The sequence below is a fragment of the Pogoniulus pusillus genome, chromosome 1, assembly GCF_015220805.1.
Source record: "Pogoniulus pusillus isolate bPogPus1 chromosome 1, bPogPus1.pri, whole genome shotgun sequence".
NCBI lineage: Eukaryota > Metazoa > Chordata > Aves > Piciformes > Lybiidae > Pogoniulus > Pogoniulus pusillus.
The window spans coordinates 6,194,013-6,216,823 of record NC_087264.1 but is presented as its reverse complement, the minus strand read 5'-3'; the positions used below and the strand labels follow the sequence as shown (position 1 = coordinate 6,216,823).

Sequence of the window (22,811 nt, the reverse complement as noted above, 5' to 3'; positions counted from 1 at the left end):
TCCAGCCTAGACCTGCCCTGGCACAGCTTGAGACTGTGTCCCCTTGTTCTGTTGCTGGTTGCCTGGCAGAAGAGACCAACCCCCACCTGACTACAGCCTCCCTTCAGGGAGTTGTAGACAGCAGTGAGGTCACCCTGAGCCTCCTCTTCCCCAGGCTGCACACCCCCAGCTCCCTCAGCCTCTCTTCATAGGGTTTGTGTTCCAGGCCCTTCACCAACCTTGTTGCCCTTCTCTGGACAAGTTACATCAGCCACTCAGTTGATGTGTTCAGTCCTTGGTGAAGATGCCACTGGCAGTCATACAGGTCTGGAGGGTAGGGAGAAAACTGTCTGCCAACTTGATTTATGGTTTGTAGTGCCTTGAGTCAGTGGTTGCTTGAGGTGTGGGCGGTGGCAATGTGGAAAAAGAGGAGTGAGAATTAGGGATGGGGCAGGAGGTATCACAGGAAATGATGACTGTGCTTGGTGGTCACTGGGCTAATGGCTTATTTTGTGGTGAAGGAGCTGTACTATCTTTATCTGGTCTCTCCTTCCTCCTCCTGATTCTCTTTGGTAATATGAGCATTTGCCTGATTGCAATTCAGTACCAAGCAGTAGGTTGCTAGCTCTGGTGGTAGATGGTCAGATCCCAAGGTATCCTGGCTGAATGCCTTACAGAGCAGAGGTGGAAGACCACTACAAGCATGTGAAAGATAGTGCTGTTTATTTTCTTTTACATAATAAACCCCCCAAAAATCTTTAATTATAATGCTTGTACCACTGCAGCATCACAGTGAGATGCTTTTGTCAGTTTGCTGTGCTTTTATTCTGTCTTTACCCAATGGCCTTTAAAAACATCTGAAGACTTGCAATCCTTCCAAAGACATATAGTAGTAGTAATCTTATGCTTATTTGACGTAAAACAAAGAAGCTGTTTTCCTGGGCCCTACCTGTTAGAAGGGCAAATGTGGCCACTTGAAATGTTAACACCATTGGAAGCCTTTTGAACACCATCTGAGTGCTGTGGGTTGTACTGAGCTGAAAGTTTAAGGGTAGAAAAAAAGACTACCATTGGTTGGCTACTAGTGGAGTTTCACCTCATTTTGCAATGGCTTTGTTCCCTTTATTATCATAAGTGAGGAAAACCATGTGGCCTTTAGGTACACTTGGAAGTTTTTTCACTAAGGATTCTCATTGGTTGTCTTGAATGTCTTTTGAGTGAAATATCAGCCTTGTCACCTGCTGGAAGTGATTGGGAAATTCTGCTGACTACTGATGGGATGCTGAGGTGGGATGCAATGCATTAAATGAGGCCTCTGCAACCTGGAACCCTGTGCTGTTAAGAGATGGGATACAGAATTAGGATGCAATGCATGATATGAGGCCTCTACAAACTGGGACCCTATGCTGTTAAGAGATGGGATGCAGAATTAGGATGCAATGCATTAAATGAGGCCTCTACAAACTGGGACCCTATGCTGTTAAGAGATGGGATGCAGAATTAGGATGCAATGCATGAAATGAGGCCCCTACAACCTGGGACCCTGTGCTGTTAAGGCATGGGATGCAGAATTAGGATGCAATGCATGATATGAGGCCTCTACAAACTGGGACCCTATGCTGTTAAGAGATGGGATGCAGAATTAGGATGCAATGCATGATATGAGGCCTCTACAAACTGGGACCCTATGCTGTTAAGAGATGGGATGCAGAATTAGGATGCAATGCATGATATGAGGCCTCTACAAACTGGGACCCTGTGCTGCTAAGAGATGGGATGCAGAATTAGGATGCAATGCATGAAATGAGGCCCCTACAACCTGGGACCCTATGCTGTTGAGAGATGGGATGCTGAATTAGGATGCAATGCATTAAATGAGGCCCCTGCAACCTGGGACCCTGTGCTGTTAAGAGATGGGATGCAGAATTAGGATGCAATGCATGATATGAGGCCTCTACAACCTGGGACCCTGTGCTGTTAAGAGATGGGATGCTGAATTAGGATGCAATGCATGAAATGAGGCCTCTACAACCTGGAACCCTGTGCTGTTAAGAGATGGGATGCTGAATTAGGATGCAATGCATGATATGAGGCCCCTACAACCTGGGACCCTGTGCTGTTAAGACATGGGATGCAGAATTAGGATGCAATGCATGATATGAGGCCCCTACAAACTGGGACCCTGTGCTGTTGAGAGATGGGATGCAGAATTAGGATGCAATGCATGATATGAGGCTTCTACAAACTGGGACCCTATGCTGTTGAGAGATGGGATGCAGAATTAGGATGCAATGCATGATATGAGGCATCTACAAACTGGGACCCTATGCTGTTGAGAGATGGGATGCTGAATTAGGATGCAATGCATTAAATGAGTCCTCTGCATTGTTGTTAAGATCAAGATGAGATCAAGAGATGGCACAGCAGTATTGTGAAGTTTGGATATTTCCTTTTTTCACTTGATAGACCCAGACTTTGATAATCAAGACTGTCTGGGACAATGCTGTAATGCTTCGAATGGTAGAACTCTTTACAGTTATGTAACTCTATATAATGATACAGCTCTATCTCAGAGTGTGACAGGGCTATAAAAAGTGTGGTAGTTGCAGAAATACACACTTATGCTTGCTAATCCTCACTAAGCCTATAATTCTGATCCTTTTTTATCTTTAATAAGTGCAAGTTATTAAGCACATATAACTAGTTGCACATGGGAACTTTTTGCGTTGAGGGAGTATCAATCCCGGTGATAATAGAAGTAGTAGGTGGAGGGATTAGAGCATGAAAATGAGGTTTCTACCTTTAACTGAAGCACAGTGTACCCTGTTGAATACATCACCTTGACAGTAATCCATAGCAGTAATTTAATAGGTCACAATTTGGATATCCTTACCATGTTTTTATTGCGCTTTTCCATGGGTGTAAGAACAAAGGTCTTGGCGCTGTAGAGATCTACTTGTTCTGGTGCTGTTTCCCACTGCTCTGATCTTCAGAGTTTCACTCCCAGAGTCTTCAGGCACCAAGGACTTCACCTGCAGCACTCCATTTTCCCCTGGCTCCAGAGTGCAGCGTGCAAGGACACTTGGGCCTTGAAAAAGGGCTTTGTAAAGGATGACAAGAGAAGTGGTCATTTGCTAGGACACCAAGTGGGCTTGCAGTGTCAATAGTAGACAACTGAAACGATGCTAATATACAGTCTCTTGGTTATTTGAAACCATCCATTTTCTGTTGGAGGGTAGGAGAGCTCTGCAGAGGGACCTTGCCAGGCTGGATGGGTGGGCAGAGGCCAATGGGATGAGATTTAACAAGGCCAAGCGCAGGGTTCTACACTTTGGCTACAACGACCCCAAGCAGCAGTACAGGCTGGGGACAGAGTGGCTGGAGAGCAGCCAGGCAGAGAGGGACCTCTGGGTGCTGGTAGATAGTAACTGAACATGAGCCATCAGTGTGCCCAGGTGGCCAGGAGAGCCAATGGCATCCTGGCCTTTACCAGGAACAGTGTGGCCAGTAGGACAAGTTAGGTTATTCTTCTCCTGTACTCAGCCCTGGTCAGGAATGGGCTGCCCAGGTAGGTGGTGGAGTCACCGTCTCTGAAGGTGTTCTAGAAAAGCCTGGATGAGGCACTTAGTGCCATGGTCTAGTTGATTGGCCAGGGCTGGGTGCTAGGTTGGACTGGATGACCTTGGAGGTTTCTTCCAACCTGGTGGATTCTATGATTCTATGATTTTGCTTTACCACTGCATGCTAATAACCAGGAAGACCTTCTGAGGTCTCTCTGTTCCTGCAGGACAAGCACCCCTATTACTGTCTCCAGTGACATGCTGGTGGCACTTTTATAATACACTGTAATGGCTGAACAGCCACTGGGAGGTGATTCTTGCCTCGCTCCTAGGGGTGATGATCTAAGGTCTTATTTCTATCTCCCACTTCCCTTTCTTGCTTTTCTGCTGTCAGAGACTGACTGTGATAAAGAAGAGAATTTCTTTATCCAAGGCTGTTTAGGTTCCTTCACAGAAATTAGGTACTTTTCTGAATCTGGTATTGCCTTTTGAGGCCTTCATGAGCTTCATCAGCAACCTGCAATGCATACCAACTGTTTGTAAATATTCAGAAGTTCAGTGTGCAATGAAAGGAAATCCCATTGAAGTCAAATCTAACCCTGTGTAGGGCTGAATTAAATTAGAAGTTGATCTTTAAAGCAGTAACTGTTTGTAGGTGGATATACTTTTCATGTAGAAAAGTGAACACTCATAAGCCATATATAGAGAATAATTTATCACAGAATCAACCAGGTTGGAAGAGACCTCTAAGATCATCCAGACCAACCTATAACCCAGCCCTAGACAGTCAACTAGACCATGGCACTAAATGCATCATCCAGGCTTTGCTTCAACACCTCCAGAGATGGCGACTCCACCACCTCCCTGGGCAGGGAGTGTAAGTATAAATATAGTTAAGTTAGAGAGTTTAAGAGTCTAATCTTATATCACAGAGTGTTACATTTCACTAAGGCTTTCCTCTGCTGAACCCACAAACATCTGTGTAAGTAACTATGCCCTGGAAACAAACATCCAGTATGACTGGATAAGGCTGGATGCTAGGTTGGACTGGATGATCTTGGAAGTCTCTTTCAACCTGTTTGCTTCTATGATTCTATGATTTAGAAGTCTGAAGATATAGAGGATCCACTACCTTCCTTCTTTTTTTTTTAATCTTTGTTTTTCTTTTCCCTCCCCTCTGCTTTTTTTCGTACATTTCTGGCTTTAAGTGTGTCATATTCAAATTAACCTGGCTTCAGCTTCTTGCAGTGGTGTATTCTTGTGCATTATTTTTTCTACTGTACTAAAAAAGTCCCATTAAGACACTTGCAGATATAATCAAGTCATCACTCCACCTTCTTTTGATAAAGTAAATTAGTTAAACCTTAAACCTCTGTCTAGCCTGAATTTGGATGTCTGTTGATGGCTGATATGGAGCAATTTTTAGCTACACTTTAATCCAGCTCATTGGCTGCAGTAGGGATGCAGCTATGGTGGCAGGAATTTCAGCCTCTAAGGTCCTAACTCAGGTTCTGCAGCCAGTATTGTAGCCAAGATGGGGGTCACAGCTAACTTTTCACTGTTGTCCATTGCTCAGCTTCTCCAAGTGTACTGTGTCCAATTCTGGGCCCCTCAATTCAAGAGAGATATTGAGGTGCTGGAATGTGTCCAGAGAAGGGCAACAAAGCTGGTGAGGGGCCTGGAGCACAGCCCTGTGAGGAGAGGCTGAGGGAGCTGGGGGTGTGCAGCCTGCAGAAGAGGAGGCTCAGGGGTGACCTCATTGCTGTCTACAACTACCTGATGGGAGGTTGTAGCCAGGTGGGGGTTGGCCTCTTCTCCCAGGCAAGCAGCAATAGAACAAGGGAACACAGTCTCAAGTTGTGCTGGGGTAGGTCTAGGCTGGATGTTAGGAGGAAGTTGTTGTCAGAGAGAGTGATTGGCATTGGAATGGGCTGCCCAGGGAGGTGGTGGAGTCTCTGTGGCTGGAGGTGTTGAAGCAAAGCCTGGCTGAGGCACTTTGTGCCATGGTCTAGTTGATTGGCTAGGGCTGGGTGCTAGTTTGGACTGGATAACCTTGGAGGTCTCTTCCAACCTGGTTGATTCTATGATTCTAAGTCTGGGTCTTATTATTGAATATCCAACATACTTTATTGGATATCCAACATACTTTTGTATACTGTTATATACTGTTGTATAACCAACAATTTTTCTGCCACAGCAAATAACAGGCTGAACTGATCAGCTAATAAGACCTCTGGATCCTGTTTAGAACTGTTCTTTGCTGAGAATGTTTGCCTCTCCTGTGCTGGAGACACAGTTTGCATCTTTTTTGCCTGGATATCTGATTTCCATTTAAAGCACATATTAATGACACATGCCCAGTTGTCAAGCACATCATCCTGCGTGGCTGCCCTCACTACTGTTTAATGTAATTAAACAGTAACTGTTTAATGTTTCCTCTAATCTTTATATCATCTGAGCATTTTACCAAGCATTTATAATGATTTTCAAACCATAGAGAAAACCAAAGAATAGAAGAGGACCTGTCCATTGGGGTCTGGAAGGATCTCAGTAGTGGTTTTTTACTATTTTATATTATTCCTTAATACCTGCTATGTAGCAAGTTCTTCATCCATTTAACTGGTAATTTACTGACCTTTGTAGTCTCAGTATGTTCTCAAGAGTGTCAGCTGAATGAAAATTAACATACAAATGGACTTGGTCAGCCCATGGCCCTCATAGAATCATAGAATCAAGCAGGTTGGAAGAGACCTCCAAGATCATCCAGTCCAACCTAGCACCCAGCCCTAGCCAGTCAACTAGACCATGGCACTAAGTGCCTCATCCAGGCTTTTCTTGAACACCTCCAGAGACAGTGCCTCCACCACCTCCCTGGGCAGCCCATTCCAATGGCAATGAGGTCACCCCTGAGCCTCCTCTTCTCTAGGCTAAACACCCCCAGCTCCCTCAGACTCTCCTCACAGGGCTATGTTCCAGGCCCCTCTCCAGCTTTGTTGCCCTTCTCTGGACATGTTCCAGCACCTCAACATCTCTCTTGAATTGAGGAGCCCAGAACTGGACATGGCACTCAAGCTGTGGTCTGACCAGTGCTGAGTTCAGAGGGAGAATAACCTCCCTCATCCTACTGGCCACACTGTTCCTCACCCAGGCTGCGATGCCATTGGCTTTCCTGGCCACCTGGGCACACTGCTGGCTCGTCTTCAGCTACTCTCTACCACTACCCCTAGGTCCCTTTCTTCTTGGCTGCTCTCCAGCCACTCTGCCCCCAGCCTGTAGTGCTGCTTGGGGTTGTTGTGGCCAAAGTGTAGAACCCTGTACTTGGCCTTGTTCAACCTCATCCCATTGGCCTCTGCTCACCCATCCAGCCTGACAAGGTCCCTGTCCATTGGGTGGTTCAAATACAGCACCAAGATGAGTTGATGTTATCTTATGAGTTCTGTGGCTGTGCTGATTCGGCCGCGTTTGGGTTCTTGACTGCAGGTAAGAGCAAACCAGGGGAGGCTGCTGAGGTTGCCATCAAGTCCACTTTGCTGCCCAGCCCCAGCAAGAGAGCAGTGACACAGGGAGCTGCCCTGGCTTGTGCCTGTCTGGTGTACATGACACAGATGCTGCAGCTCTGGCTGGCCATTGCATTTGGCTTGCAGCTTTATCTGTCAAGGCATTTGGCTCTCTTCCTGAATTAAATTTATACTCTTATTGAATAATGAAATTAGAACTGTGGGGCACTCAACATCATTCTGTATTGACAACCACTCATTACATTCCTTTCCTTTTTTTTTTTTTAAATTAAACCTATTGAAACTCTGATCATCTTCTCTTACATTTTGTCTGGTGCTGAGATCAAGCTGAGCAACCTGTAATTACTTAGGTTTAGCCTGTGTGCTCTTTCTGCACCTATGGGTGTAGAGGTTCTTTGGGTTGAACTCTGGGAGCTCTTTAAAAACTTTGTTGTTGCTGTAATAAATCATAGAATCAGTCAGAGTTGGAAGGGACCACAAGGATCATCTAGTTCCAACCCCCCTGCCATCAGTAGGGACACCCTATCCTACATCAGGCTGCCCACAGCCTCATCCAGCCTGGCCTTAAACACCTCCAGGGATGGGACCTCAACCACTTCCCTGGGCAACCCACTCCAAATCTAGACAGAGAGGGATTTTTCACACATGTCTTTAGCTTTTCATGTCCATTCTCTCTCTTTTCTCATCTTGGTGTGCTTTATCCTATGTTGCTTTTTGATTTCTAGCAGCTGCCTTCATTTGGGTACTGAGCCCTTGGCTGGTGTAGTCCTTTTACCTTTGAGATATAGGCTGGAGGTTAGGAGGAAGTTGTTGGCAGAGAGAGTGATTGGCATTGGAATGGGCTGCCCAGGGAGGTGGTGGAGTCACCATCCCTGGAGGTGTTGAAGCAAAGCCTGGCTGAGGCACTTAGTGCCATGGTCTGGTTGATTGTCTAGAGCTGGGTGCTAGGTTGGACTGGATGATGTTGGAGGTCTCTTCCAACCTGGTTGATTCTATGATTGGTCCCATTTTGCTATCTGGCTGCTATCTGACAGTTGACTGACATTTACATTATTTTCCTCCAACTATTCCTTCTGTTTCTCTATACTTATGGGAAGAAAGTCTTTGGTGTGTAAAAAGTTTAGCTTTTGTAGCAGAAACATGAAATTTAAGAAGTTGTACACTGTAAATTTACAGCTATTTCAGAATTAAATGTAAATATATATTGTCCACAGAGTGTAGTCTAATGGTGTGTAAATCTTTGCACTTTTCGTTAGTAGGAATCAAAATGGCTTGCAAAGTAGGTCATTATCTTCATTTTAAGGAGACAAAACTGAAGCTGAGAGAGCTAAAGTGATATACCCAAGATTGCCCAGTGAGTCTTCATGTGTTTTGAGATCCCTACTATCTGCAATGAGTGGATGATAACTGGGAAATACAACACTGAGCAAGGACAGAGGTCAGATGTAACAATTATCCCTAGAGTGCAGTGCCTCATCAGACAGTGAGAAGCACAGAATTTCAAACTGGGAAATTTATCCTAATATTTTTAATTGCATTTGAATGGACTCTTCTGCCCCAAAGTAGTTGTACTGCATCTTGCAAGGGCATGAGCTTTGTTTACTCAGAAATGCCTTTTATCCCTTTTCTTTCAGAGATCAAGATGATTAAGTTTTTGGAAGAGATAGTGAGCTGTTTTATCATAGAATCATAGATTAATTTGGAAGGGCCCTTAAGGATCATCTAGTTCCAACTACTCATCTGCTGTTGGCAGGGGCACCTCCTAGTACACCCTACTGAAGCCATACTTTGTAGAATCAACCAAATTGGAAGAGGCCTCCAAGATCATCCAGTCCAAACTAGCACCCAGCCCTAGCCAATCAACTAGACCATGGCACTAAGTGCCTCAGCCAGGCTTTGCTTCAAGACCTCCAGGGATGGTGACTCCACCACCTCCCTGGGCAGCCCATTCCAATGCCAATCACTCTCTCTGGCAACAACTTCCTCCTGACATCCAGCCTAGACCTCCCCCAGGCACAACTTGAGACTGTTCTTCTGTTTCTGCTTGCCTGACAGAAGACACCAACCCCACCTGGCTACAGCCTCCCTTCAGGTAGTTGTAGACAGCCATGAGGTCCCCCCTGAGCCTGCTCTTCTCCAGGCTAAACAACTGCAGCTCCCTCAGCCTCTCCTCACAGGGCTGTGCTCCAGACCCAGCTCCAGCTTTGTTGCCCTTCTCAGGACACGTTCCAGCACCTCAACATCTCTCTTGAATTGAGGAGCCCAGAACTGGACACAGCACTCAAGGTGTGGCCTGACCAGTGCTGAGTACAGGGGAAGAATAACCTCCCTCATCCTACTGGCCACACTGTTCCTGATCCAGACCAGGATGCCATTGGCTCTCTTGGCCACCTGGGCACACTGCTGGCTCATGTTCAGCCACTCTCCACCAGTACCTCTAGCTCCCTCTCTGCCTGGCTCCTCACTAGTCACTCTGTCCCCAGCCTGTAGCACTGCTTGGGGTTATTGTGGCCAAAGTGTAGAACCCTGCACTTGGCCTTGTTTACTCATAATGAAGGGCAAGTAGCCAGCCATTGCAATGATCTTACTGTCTGCATGTTCAGAAATTGCAAAGATGTGTAAATGCTAACTATTAATGCAAAGGAGTGATCCATGGTATCGACTGCATTCCAGACTGTGTTATTCTGAGTGATGCTACTCTTTGTTTCTGAGGCTAAGTCACAGAACAAGGGGACACAGTCTCAAGTTGTGCTGGGGGAAGTATAGGCTGGATGTTAGGAGGAAGTTTTTCACAGAGAGAGTGATTGGCATTGGAATGGGCTGCCCAGGGAGGTGGTGGAGTCACCATCCCTGGAGGTGTTGAATCAAAGCCTGGCTGAGGCACTTAGTGCCATGGTCTGGTTGATTGTCTAGGGCTGGGTGCTAGGTTGGCCTGGATGATGTTGGAGGTCTCTTCCAACCTGGTTGGTTCTATGATTCTGTGTATATATTGTTTAAGCATGTGTATGCTGTTTCATGCTCCACAGTGAGGAAAAAAGAACAACCCACCCGTGGTCTGGAGCTGTTAGGAGTCCTGCAGTCAGGGATCAGCACCATCATTGCTCCAATTACCCTTTGTAGTTGTTTTTTTATGCCGATGGTTACTCCTGGGAGCTGAGTAGTTTTCAATGCAGTCTAAGGTATTGGATAGTTCCCTGAGCCTCACTTAAAAGCCTTCATCATTTCTGATCTTTTTAAGACCTGGACAAACCTTGCCAAAAAGGTTAATTGCAACCCAGTAGAGCTACAGTAATATTTTATTATGGAGAACTGGTCATGTGTAGATTTGTCAGAGCAAGTGCACTATAAAGAACATTTACATCTTGCCTTGAGATTTTTAAACTCTTCATAAACTCTGCTGTCTAAGTGTAACTTTAAAATAAAATGATATACTTTATGAACTAGAGATTTTAATTACTGGGTATTTTTTTCCTACTGTGGCTGCTAGCTAGCTGGGTGAATCTGTATTTGGACCTGTACACAAATCCAGTTAGAGAGATTGCAGTTTCCCCCCTCCTAATTAGAGTGTGGGGAGGATTTGAATGATTTTCTCACTTGCAGATGCTGACAATTTAAAACATTTGCTGTTATCTTTGAAGGCAATTGGCTGCTGAAGTTTGTACAGGGAAGGTGGCTTAAGCACTAGTGGAGCAAGAGACAAAGTCCTTTTTGCTCATTAGCATACGTCTGGGCAAAGCCTTCTGACAGAGGGAAGTGCCCAGATCTGACTCAGCATCTTCACTGGAGTGTCCCTGTGTGACAGGCACCAGGGCTTGCTACTTGATATATATATAAGAGCATCAATTGTAGGTGGAGTCTAACCAATTCTCTGCTTTGTGACCTCAGGAGAAGCTTGAGAGATGTACAGATTTTGGCTCCAGACAGCTATTAGGAAACAGTGATTCTAGTCCATGGTTTCCAGCATCACTTCTGCTTGAGGAAGCAGATGTGTTTATGTACGGGATCAGCCTGTGGGGTGTATTAATGGGAAGGAGATTGGTGACCAGAAGGCCAGGGACTGAGGTCCCTAAGGCAATGCAAGAGTGCAGTTCACAAAAAGTCTCTGAACACAGAGTAATCAATGAGCATAGTAGTGGAGCTGTTAGCAGACAGCTGAAGAGCTGTTCCCATCCCAGCTGTCCAGTGTAAAACAGAATGATTGATTCAGGATCTTGAGAGGAAAGATGTGTGTGTAATAGTACTAGTGTTGGAAGAGGAGCTGATGGAAAGGCACAAGCTACAGTGAATAAAAGGTTTTGGGTAAGCTAGCTTGGAATTTCTGGTGGTAGAGGGATCATAGAATCAAGTTCTAACACGGAAATCTTTTTTCTTCCTTTGAAACCACATCATTTCTTTAGTGGTTTATGGACCTAGGGAGTGTTCAGTGTGTATCTTAGACCCATCTGAAAAGCTTTTCCCCTTCTGAGAAGTGTTCAGTCACTTTGTCTACTTTGTTTGATGGTTGCTTACCTTCCTTTTGTGCTCCTGTACTCCTCTAGGCATCCTTGCACAACATTAGTAGCTACAGCTTATGTTTAAGCCTTGAAAGAAATACCAATTAATTTTTTTCCAATTAATGTCTTACTCTGTCTTTTTTTTTAAATCTCTTGGCTCAGCCAGTGTGTGAAGTATAGCACCAAGTTAATCTCAACTCAGCCCCACAGTCAGAGGGCTGTTAGATTGGCAGTCCTAATTAGAACGAGACACAGGAGAATATTTTGTGGAAGTAAGGAATTGAATTGTGACTCAAACACGTGGAAGAGGAAGAACGTTGCATGCTTGGGAAGACAGCATTACAGCTAGGCCAGGGCAGAGACCACAAACACTGGATGAAGCACTTAGTGCCATGCTCTAGTTGACTGGATAGGGCTGGGTGCTAGGTTGGACTGGATGATCTTGGAGGTCTTTTCCAACCTGGTTGATTCTATGATTCTATGATAGGAATATATGACACGAAGGAATCAAGCATGCTGATAGACATAGAATCATAGAATCAAGCAGGTTGGAAGAGACCTCCAAGATCATCCAGTCCAACCTAGCACCCAGCCCTATCCAGTCAACTAGACCATGGCACTAAGTGCCTCATCCAGGCTTTTCTTGAAGACCCCCAGGGACGGTGCCTCCACCACCTCCCTGGGCAGCCCATTCCAATGCCAATCACTCTCTCTGTGAAGAACTTCTTCCTAACATCCAGCCTAGACCTACCCTGGCACAACTTGAGACTGTGTCCCCTTGTTCTATTGCTGGTTGCCTGGGAGAAGAGGCCACCCCCCACCTGGCTACAATGCCCCTTCAGGTAGTTGTAGACAGTAATAAGATCACCCCTGAGCCTCCTCTTCTCCAGGCTAAACAGGCCCAGCTCCCTCAACCTCTCCTCATAGGATTTGTGCTCCAGGCCCCTCACCAGCTTTGTTGCCCTTCTCTGCACATGTTCCAGCACCTCAACATCTTTCTTGAATTGAGGGGCCCATAGAAGGATTCTATGTCTATCAGCATGCTTCACTCCTTTGTGTCATATATTCCTAACTGTATGGAGTTGTCAAACCTGAATCTTCAACTTATTGAGAATGCAGGAATTTGGTCTAATGAATAGGAACAGGGGAACATTTTTTTAGGCTCCTGTTTAAGAACAGGCTCCTGTTTTCAGTTGTTAGAGTGAATGCAGATATTGAGGTTATTTTTTAAAAGCAGAGGTACAAATGCTCTGGTTTTGCCTGTGAATCAAAAAGTAATAAAAGAGAGACAGGGAAAAAATTGATATACAGGCTGGGCAGTGAGTGGCTGGAGAGCAGCCTTGAGGAGAGGGTCTTGGAGGTGCTGGTGGAAAAGAAGCTCAACATGAGCCAGCAGTGTGCAATTGCAGCCCGGAGGGACAGCCAGAACCTGGGCTGCATCAGGGGAAGTGTGGCCAGCAGGGCCAGGGAGGTGATTCTCCCCCTCTACTCTGCTCTGCTGAGACCCCACCTGGAGTACTGCATCCAGTTCTGGAGCCCCTCTTACAAGAGGGATGTGGAGATGCTGGAGTGTGTCCAGAGAAGGACCATGAGGATGCTCAGAGGGCTGCAGCAGCTCTGCTGTGAGGACAGAACGAGAGAGTTGGGGCTGTTCAGTCTGGAGAAGAGGAGGCTCCCAGGTGACCTTCTTGTGGCCTTCCAGGATCTGCAGGGGGCCTACAAAAAAGCTGGGGAGGGACTTTTAGGTTCTCAGGGAGTGACAGGACTAGGGGGAATGGAGCAAAGCTGGAGGTGGGGAGATTCAGCCTGGATGTGAGGAGGAATTTGTTGAGCATGAGAGTGGTGAGAGGCTGGAATGGGTTGCCCAGAGAGGTGGTTGAGGCCCCATGGCTGGAGGTGTTCAAGGCCAGGCTGGATGAGGCTGTGGGCAGCCTGATCTAGGGTAGGGTGTCCCTGCCCATGTCAGGGTGGTTGGAACTGGCTGATCCTTGTGGTCCCTTCCAACCCTGACTGATTCTATGATTCTCTAGGTCTATGTTATTCCAAATTTTTTTGTTCCATTTAATTTTCCTCTGAAATGCCTGGATTAACTTCTTGTAGGGAGGAGCAGCTGCTGGCTTGATCTGGTGTGTGATCTGATGGTGTTGCCTTCATTTCCAAGAACTTGAGTGCCACAGTGCAAGTTCAGGGTATTATTTTTCAAATGATGCTGTGGAAGAAAGATGCAATCCAGCTGAGCAGAAGAGAGCATCAAAAGTGTAGCTTTTTCTCATGAGTAGGTTGTTTTTTGCTTTTTCTTCCCCCCCCCCCCCCTTTTTTTTTTGCACCTGCTATTTGTGCCACTCCTTTACTCCTTCCAATCTGAAACTGTCTGTGAGGACAGGCAGTCACTAATACATGGGACAAAATTATCATTCTTTTCAAGCCTCTGTCTGTAGAATAAAAGAAAGGAGAGAATCTTGTGAAGAAACATTGATAGCAGTAGGCAGCTATGCAAATTTTGCCTGGTCTATTTAAACTTACCCATTGGTTTTAAATATAGTTCAGAACTTATCTAGTCTGTAACAAGGTCAAGAAACAGAGACATGTACCCTGTACAGATTATTTCAGACACGAGGCAGCCTGTATACATTTTCACCTTCCCACTCATACTCCAGCATCTTGCTGTTGCTGTGTTTTTAATTTGCTTGGGTTGTAAATAGCAAACAAAAGGACTTGGTACTTTTTCACACTATTGCAGATGGATAGATTGGAGCAGGCAGAATAATGCTGGACTTTGTGCTGAGTTAGAAAGAAGTTGTCTTAGTGTGTTCTGTACTTCCAATGCCCAAAAGCACAGGCTTCAGAGGGATGTAACTGTGTCCAGTTCTGGGCTCCTCAATTCAAGAGAGATGTTGAGATACTGAAACATGTCCAGAGAAGGGCAATAAAGCTGGTGAGGGGCCTGGAACACAGCTCTACGAGGAGAGGCTGAGGGAGCTGGGGGTGTGCAGCCTGGAGAAGAGGAGGCTCAGGGGTGGCCTCATTGCTGTCTACAACTACATGAAGGGAGGCTGTAGCCAGGCAAGTGTTGGTCTCTTCTCCCAGACAACCAGCAACAGAAGAAGGGGACACAGTCTCAAGCTGTGCTGGGAGTGGTCTAGGCTGGATGTTAGGAGGAAGTTGTTGTGAGAGAGAGTGATTGGCATTGGAATGGGCTGCCCAGGGAGGTGGTGGAGTCACCATCCCTGGAGGTGTTGAAGCAAAGCCTGGCTGAGGCACTTAGTGCCATGGTCTGGTTGACTGGCTAGGGCTGGGTGCTAGGTTGGACTGGAGGTCTCTTCCAACCTGGCTGATTCTACGATTCTATGAAAGAAATGTGAAAATGTGAACTCTTTAAATGAGATTGGAAGGTGGTTGTTTTGATTCTTTTTGGCCTTCCACCCTCCCCAAGTCTGCTGTAGCACAAAGCAAAGCTTTGGTCATGCTGAAGACAGGGCACAATGAAATGGTTTTGCCTGTGAAAAGGAGAGATTGGAGCAGATGAGCAGATTGGTAACCTGGAATGCTAAACTGTGTGACTTCTTTCTTTCATGTTTTACTGATGATGTCACCAGGGTGGAAAGGGAGTATTCAAAAGAATGTCATAATTCCTCTTTTTTGATTGTGGTCTTAATTTTACAGCAAAAGCAGTGCTGTTGTTTGCTATGTGTCTTACTCCTCCACCTCTCAAGTTGTGCCAGGGTAGGTATAGGCTGGATGTTAGGAGGAAGTTCATCACAGAGAGAGTGATTGGCATTGGAATGGGCTGCCCAGAGAGGTGGTGGAGGCACTGTCCCTGGAGGTGTTGAATCAAAGCCTGGCTGAGGCACTTAGTGCCATGGTCTGGTTGACTGGCTAGGGCTGGGTGATAGGTTGGACTGGATGATCTTGGAGGTCTCTTCCAACCTGGTTGATTCTATGATTCTATGATTCAACCTCCTTGAAGTCCACCTTCCCCAGCTGCCCCAGGCTTTGTGTTTGTGACTAAGGCAGAACAGATGGTTTTCTTACCTAAATGATGACAAGGAGTTTCTTAAAAGCTTTGTTTTTATAAAACCCAAGGGTTTTCTTGTGAGAGGAAAGCACTGTGGGAAAGGATTTCTAGAAAGTAGATGAAGCCATCTCTTGTGGTTGCCAGCTGCAGACTATTGTCCAAATCCTCATCTAATCACTGTACAGATCAATGCCCTAAACCACAGGGAATAAAGTAAACCTTAAATCATTATCCATCAGCCATCAGAAAGGTCACAGAATCACAGAATAGTTGGGATTGGGAGGGGTCTCTGGAGGTCATCTTGGCCAACCACTCTGCTTGATTAGGGTCTGCTACAATTGGTTGCCCAGAACCATATAGCTTTTGAATATTTCCAAGGATGGAGACTCCACAATATCTCTGGCCTAGTGCTTGGTCACAATCAAAGAGTATTTCTTGCTGTTGAGAGAGTCCCTCTTGTGTTTCATTTTGTGCCCATTTCCTTTGGCCCTGTCACTGGGCACCAGTGGAAAGAGCTTGACTCCATCCTCTTTATGCTTCCTGTTCATGTATTTAAAGACATTAGTAAGATCTACTCCCTGCTCTCCAAGTCTTTTCTTCAGCCAGAGCAAGCTCAGCTCTCTCAACCTTTCCTCAGAGGAGAGATTCTCCTCCCTTAGTCATCTTTGTGGTCCCTTGTTGGGCTCTCGTCAGTATGTCCATGTCTTTCTTATGCTAGGGAGACCAGAACTGGACATGGCACTCCAGATACTAACCTGATGAGTGCTGAGCAGATGGGAAGGATCACCTCCCTTGACCTGATTGCAATACTTTGTCTAGTACAGACAGGAATAACATCCATCCATCTTTTGCAGAACAAGCACATTGCTGGCTCATGTTCACCCTGATCCAGTAAGACCCCCAGGTCCTTCTTTCTGCCAAGCCACTAGCCAGATGGATGGCTCAGTCACACAGAATCATAGAATCATAGAATCAACCAGGTTGGAAGAGACCTCCAGGATCATCCAGTCCAACCTAGCACCCAGCCCTAACCAATCAACTAGACCATGGCACTAAGTGCCTCAGCCAGGCTTTTCTTGAAGACCCCCAGGGACGGTGCCTCCACCACCTCCCTGGGCAGCCCATTCCAATGCCAATCACTCTCTCTGTGAAGAACTTCTTCCTAATATCCAGCCTATACCTACCCTGGCACAACTTGAGACTGTGTTCCCTTGTTCTATTGCTGCTTGCCTGGCAGAAGAGCCCACCCCCCACCTGGCTACAATGTCCCTTTAGGTAGTTGTAGACAGTAATAAGATCACCCCTGAGCCTCCTCTTCTCCAGGCTAAACAGGCCCAGCTCCCTCAGCCTCTCCTCATAGGATTTGTGCTCCAGGCCCCTCACCAGCTTTGTTGCCCTTCTCTGGACATGTTCCAGCACCTCAACATCTTTCTTGAATTGAGGGGCCCAGAACTGGACATGAGTGCATTAGGTAGAGGACTTTGTGCTTCTTGTTGAACTTTATGAGGTTCCTGTTGCAGTTATGGTAGTTAAGAAATCTGATATGTGACAAATGAAGGCATTTGGGACTGAATCCAACAGTTTGGCTATGGCAGTTTTGGCTTTGCTAAGCACTTTTCAGTCACTGTTTTGTTATCAGCTCTGTGGGGCAGGGTGAGAAACTGAAGCTTGGGGACTAGCCTGAATTTTTCCTCATGGACTTCTGGGCAGTGTCTTTCCAGAAGAAGAGATGACTGTGTGCTTGTTATTTAAATACCTGCCCAGGGTCTGGAGCTGGATGCCCTCCTTCCCAGAGAAGAGCTGCTCTTTTCCTGTGGTACTTGCAGCGTGGCTGCAGCATGCCAAAAGCAATCATCTGAATGCACAATGGCCTCTAGCAATTATGAGAAATGTTGGGGCAGAGCTGTCACGATGCTGTTACCATGCTCAGAGGCTCTTTGAAATCACTGGCTAAGAAAGATAAAGAGCAGTTCTGGCTTTTGTCTTGAAGCTGTCTGCCACACTTGGCTAGACAATTAGGAAAAGAAAAGCACAAGGTTTTTTTTCTAGAAACTAATAGCTGATAGAATCAGTCAGGGTTGGAAGGGACCACAAGGATCATCTAGTGCCAACCCCCCTGCCATGGGCAGGGACACCCTACCGTAGAGCAGGCTGGCCACAGCCTCATCCAGCCTGGCCTTAAACACCTCCAGCCATGGGGCCTCAACCACCTCTCTTGGCAACCCATTCCAGCCTCTCACCACTCTCATGCTCAACAACTTCCTCCTCATATCCACTCTGAACCAACCCACCTCCAGCTTTGCTCCATTCCCCGTTGTCCTCTTGCTTCCTCAGAGCCTAAAAAGTCCCTCCCCAGCTTTTTTGTAGGCTCCCTTCAGGTACTGGAAGGCCACAAGAAGGTCACCTGGGAGCCTCCTCTTCTCCAGACTGAACAGCCCCAACTCTTTCAGTCTGTCCTCACAGCAGAGCTGCTGCAGCCCTCTGAGCATCCTCCTGGCCCTTCTCTGGACACACCCCATCATCTCCACATCCCTCTTGTCATAGGGTCTGCAAACCTGAACGTAGTACTCCAGGTGAGGCCTCAATAGAGAGGAGTAGAATCACTTACCTCTACCTGCTGGCCACACTCCTCCTGATGCAGCCTAGGCTCTGGTAGGCTTTCTGAGCTGCAAGTGCACACTGCAGGCTCATGTTGATCCATACTTGGATCCGTACAGTCTCTCTCAACTTTGTTTAATGTAGAATGTTCGTGTTCGTAACTGAATATCCTTGTGAGAGTGAGAGTCATGAGGCATAGCCAAAGTTCACTTTTAAGGTTGAGATTTGAGAAGTTTATAAAATACTTTATGCTTTTTTTTTGCCATTTCTTGGAGCATTTTTTATTCTGTTTTTTTGAGGTCATATATAAATAGCTAGATACAAATTCTTTGTGCTGTGCTAGGGATGTATGAAGACAGCTAGATCTGATTGCTGAACAATGAGCCCTGGGTTTATATTTGCATGGATGTAGAATCATAGAATCAACGAAGTTGAAAGAGACCTCCAAGATCATCCAGTCTATCTTAGCACCCAGCCCTAGCCAATCAACCAGACCATGGCACTAAGTGCCTCAGACAGGCTTTGCTTCAACACCTCCAGGGACAGCAACTCCACCACCTCCCTGGGCAGCCCATTCCAATGCCAATCACTCTCTCTGCCAACAACTTCCTCCTAACATCCAGCCTAGACCTCTCCTGGCACAACTTGAGACTGTGTCCCCTTGTTCTGTTGCTGGTTGCCTGGGAGAAGAGACCAACCCACACCTGGCTACAGCCTCCCTTCGGGTAGTTGTAGACAGCAATGAGGTCACCCCTGAGCCTCCTCTTCTCCAGGCTAACACCCCCAGCTCCTTCATGTTGAGGGTTGAGCAGAATTGAGCAGCCTGAAAATAAGGAGAACAGGCAGGGTAACGTTAGGTCATTCTGATAAGGAGGCAGAGCTGCAGAAAAGTGTCCTTGGGAAGACTAGCAGAGAAGCTGTGAAAGTTAGCCACTATATGTAGCTAGCTGCACGAGGGGACCTTGAAGGGGCAGGTTGGTCAGCTCTGTCTCTGTGCACATGGATGGCCCATGTTCTGCTATGTCACCTATGAGAATGCTACACGTTGTATTGAACCGTTAGATATGCATCAGTCTTAGCTTCAATGCATGGAATCGACTTTATCTACCATATTGGTGAGGCTGTGTCGTTCTGCTTCCCTGCACGGGTCCTGAAGAGAGGAACACGCATGGCACCCTCAGACTCTCCTGACAGGGCTGTGCTCCAGGCCCCTCACCAGCTCTGTCACCCTTCTCTGGACATGTTCCAGTATCTCAACATCTCTCTTGAATTGAGGGGCCCAGAACTGGACACAGCACTCAAGCTGTGGCCTGACCAGTGCTGAGTACAGGGGAAGAATAACCTCCCTTGCTCTACTGGCCACACTGTTCCTGATGCAGGCCAGGATGCCATTAGCTCTCCTGGCCACCTGGGCACACTGCTGGCTCATGTTCAGCTACTATCCACCAGTACCCCCAGGTCCCTTTCCTCCTGGCTGCTCTCCAGTCACTGTGTCCCCAGCCTGTAGCACTGCTTGGGGTTGTTGTGGCCGAAGTATATAACCCTGCACTTGGCCTCGTTAAATCTCATCCCAAATACAGATCCAGTACATCCCAAATGTAATACAGATGTGGCAAATTACACAGCTAAACTATAAATATTTTTTTTTAAATTGAAATTCTATTTTCATGTCTGTTCTCTTCTCTTCATTTATCTAGCCAAGGGCTTCTCTTAAATTTCCAAGTTCCTGACTCCTATCAGACAGCAGGTGCTTAAAAATAAACCAAACTGACATAGAAGAAATGTGTTTCCTTGCTCAGTGTTGTGGTCTCCAGGACACTCAGATGTGACATTTCCCCAATATTAAACTATTCACCATTCATGTTAAATAAAAGTAAACCTTCTCTTGAACCCATTTCCTCACTATAATTTGTTTGCTATTTTGTACACGCTTGTGTAGTAAAGTCTCAGATTATACCTGGCTGTAATGAATGTTGAGCTCAGTGCTCCTGGGGAGGTAATCTTGGAGGTCTCTTCCAACCTGGTTGATTCTATGGTTTTCTTCCTGTGGATACCTGGATTTTCACTTTTCCTGCTTAGCAGCAAAATGTTATGCTGCTTAAAACCCCTGGTGTTTTGTGCCACTGATCTACCCCATCCACTGATGCATCCTTGCCAGCTGTCACGTTTAGGCATGTTTCCAGCAGGAATAGCTTGATGACACGTTCCTGAACGCATGCTGCTGTCGGTAACAGACTCTGATTGCTCCTTTCTGAAGGCTGAAGAAAAAAATTCCCCCGGGCTGGCCCAGTTTGTAGGGCTCAAGCTACAATGAAGGCAGCTGTTTATCATTAGTGTAAAAGCTAAATATATTTCTTAATGCCATTTAAAATCTAGTGTTTAATTGGTCTTTAAAGTCTTAATGATTTTGTTTTCAGTCTAAAACTTTGCTGTGGATGAAACCCTGAATTTCATAGAATCATAGAATCAACGAGGTTGGAAGAGACCTCCAAGATCATCCAGTCCAACCTCGCACCTAGCCGTAGCCAGTCAACTAGACCATGGCACTAAGTGCCTCAGCCAGGCTTTTCTTGAAGACTTCCAGGGACAGTGACTCCACCACCTCCCTGGGCAGCCCATTCCAATGCCAATCACTCTCTCTGTGAAGAACTTCCTCCTAACATCCAGCCTATACTTTCCCCTGGCACAACTTGAGACTGTGCCGGGGAAAGTATAGGCTGGATGTTAGGAGGAAGTTCTTCACAGTGTTCATAGAATCAGTCAGGGTTGGAAGAGACCAGAAGGATCATCTAGTTCCAACCCCCCTGCCATGGGCAGGGACAGCCTACCCTAGATCAGGATCAGTTTTTGGTTTTGTGTTTGGTTTTTTCTTTTTTTTTTAAGTTCTAGTTTTCTCCCTGAAGTCTAGCTGGAGCAAGAAACAGTAAAGACTCAAGGATCAGACTTTTGGGGCCACTTCAGGAGCCTGGAATCAGCAGGAGTCTTTCTGTAGCTGGAGAGGATTTTCCTGCAGCAGAATTTGCAGACTTAGGAAGCCTTTGCATTAACTTTGCTGGCTTAGAATTAGATTTCAGCAGATGAGTAACTCCCTAGGAGGCTGAAAGCGCAATGTGATCCCTCTAACACAAAGTCTCCAAAAGACAGAACAAAGTAGCCAGAGAATTTTGATTTAGCTAAGATTTACTGGTGGCTGCCTTAAAGCAGGAGTAGTTTTCCTCTTTTGCAAGGTCTTTAAGCCTGCAGCCTGAAGCTGTTCCCTGCAGGAATGTAGAAAAACTCTTCAAGTCTGAGACTTAGCATCAGTGAGCATGGAGGAGGTTTACTAGCAATGAATGAGGTCTGAGTGCTTTTGACGCAGTGATTTCCTTCTTTCCTGGCAGGTTGGACCAAGTTTGCTCGGTTGACGCGGGCCCTGACGAACAGCCGGAGCGTCCTGCAGCAGCTGACGCCGATGAACAAGGCTGAGGTGGTGCACAAACACTCCCGCTTAGCTGAAGTAAGTGGGACAGACACCAGCCTGCTTCCCTTTGTACAGCAGAAAGAGATGGGAGGAAATGAAAACCTAATTCCCATAAATAAGTAATATTTTAGAGGAAAATCTTTCCCAGATTTGTGGAGGTTTTGTTTGTTTTCCCAGTCTCTAGTGCCCTAAAGCAGCAGTCTCTGCCAAGTCCACATTTCTGGGGTAAGGTCATGTTCTTGCAGTCATGAAAACAGCCTTCACAGGTCACTTTTAATTACACAGTCCTATTTCTGTAGGTGCAATTCTCAGTTTGCTTATTGATGCTTAAACTGGGGTGCATAGTGTGTTCCTCTGTGCGCTGTCTCACAAGGAGATGTACCCAGGCTGGATGTCCTTGAGCCATGTGGATGGTTGCTTACTCTCCCAGGGAAACGGGACTGTTTGAGAAGCCTCTGTGGAAGTGTCCCTGTCTGGTTGTGCTGACTATATATATACCTTAATCTTGACTTTTTTCACAGGTCATTTCAGCAATATTCTGCTCATAATTGTTTTTTTTTTTCCTTCAGAACTGATGAAATTAACTCTTAGACAGGTTGCAAACATGTCCTTAACAGTGCAGATGGTGCAACAAGTGAATGCCTTTATATTGTAAAACAGAGGTGCTGCTTTCATCTTCATGTCCATTGGTAATGAAAAATACACAGGTCAAAAATATATGGTGAAAATATATGGACTACTGAGAATAACAGCCCTAACCAGAAAATAACAGCCCTAACAACCTAATCTTGTGCCAGAGAACTTGTCCGGGATTTGGTGCTAAGAACTGATATCAGCTTTAAATGGTTGAAGTGTTCTTGTTCCCTCTATGGTTTTAGTGGACTTTGATAACAAAAACTCTACTTAAATGAAAAGCAGCATGAAACCCACAGTTTTCAAGTGTTGACAGTATGATGTTTTGCCTTGAATTATCCCATACCAATAGCTTGGTTGACTGCTTAGTTACATCTTGCCTTTCTAATTCATGACATTTCAGTGTTCTGTAAATCCAGTTATATCCATTATTGGTTTAGACTAGAGAAAGGAAGAGTGAAGGAGATGTGGTAACAATATTCAAATAAGTGTAAAGCAGTTGCATAGAATTAGGGAAGAAATTGTTCACCATGACCACTATAGTGATATAGAGTA

General features: G+C 46.0%; 1 protein-coding gene across 2 annotated transcripts in view; it reads left to right on the top strand.

Annotated features, from left to right (window-relative positions):
- The window catches only part of KCNH5 (potassium voltage-gated channel subfamily H member 5), a 233,438-nt gene that overhangs the window by 48,177 nt on the left and 162,450 nt on the right, over window positions 1-22,811 (top strand). For both annotated transcript variants that reach the window (XM_064156043.1, XM_064156112.1), the window contains exon 5: window positions 21,544-21,659. In XM_064156043.1, coding sequence (XP_064012113.1) covers window positions 21,544-21,659 — 116 coding nt within the window. The remainder of the gene's footprint in view (window positions 1-21,543; window positions 21,660-22,811) is intronic.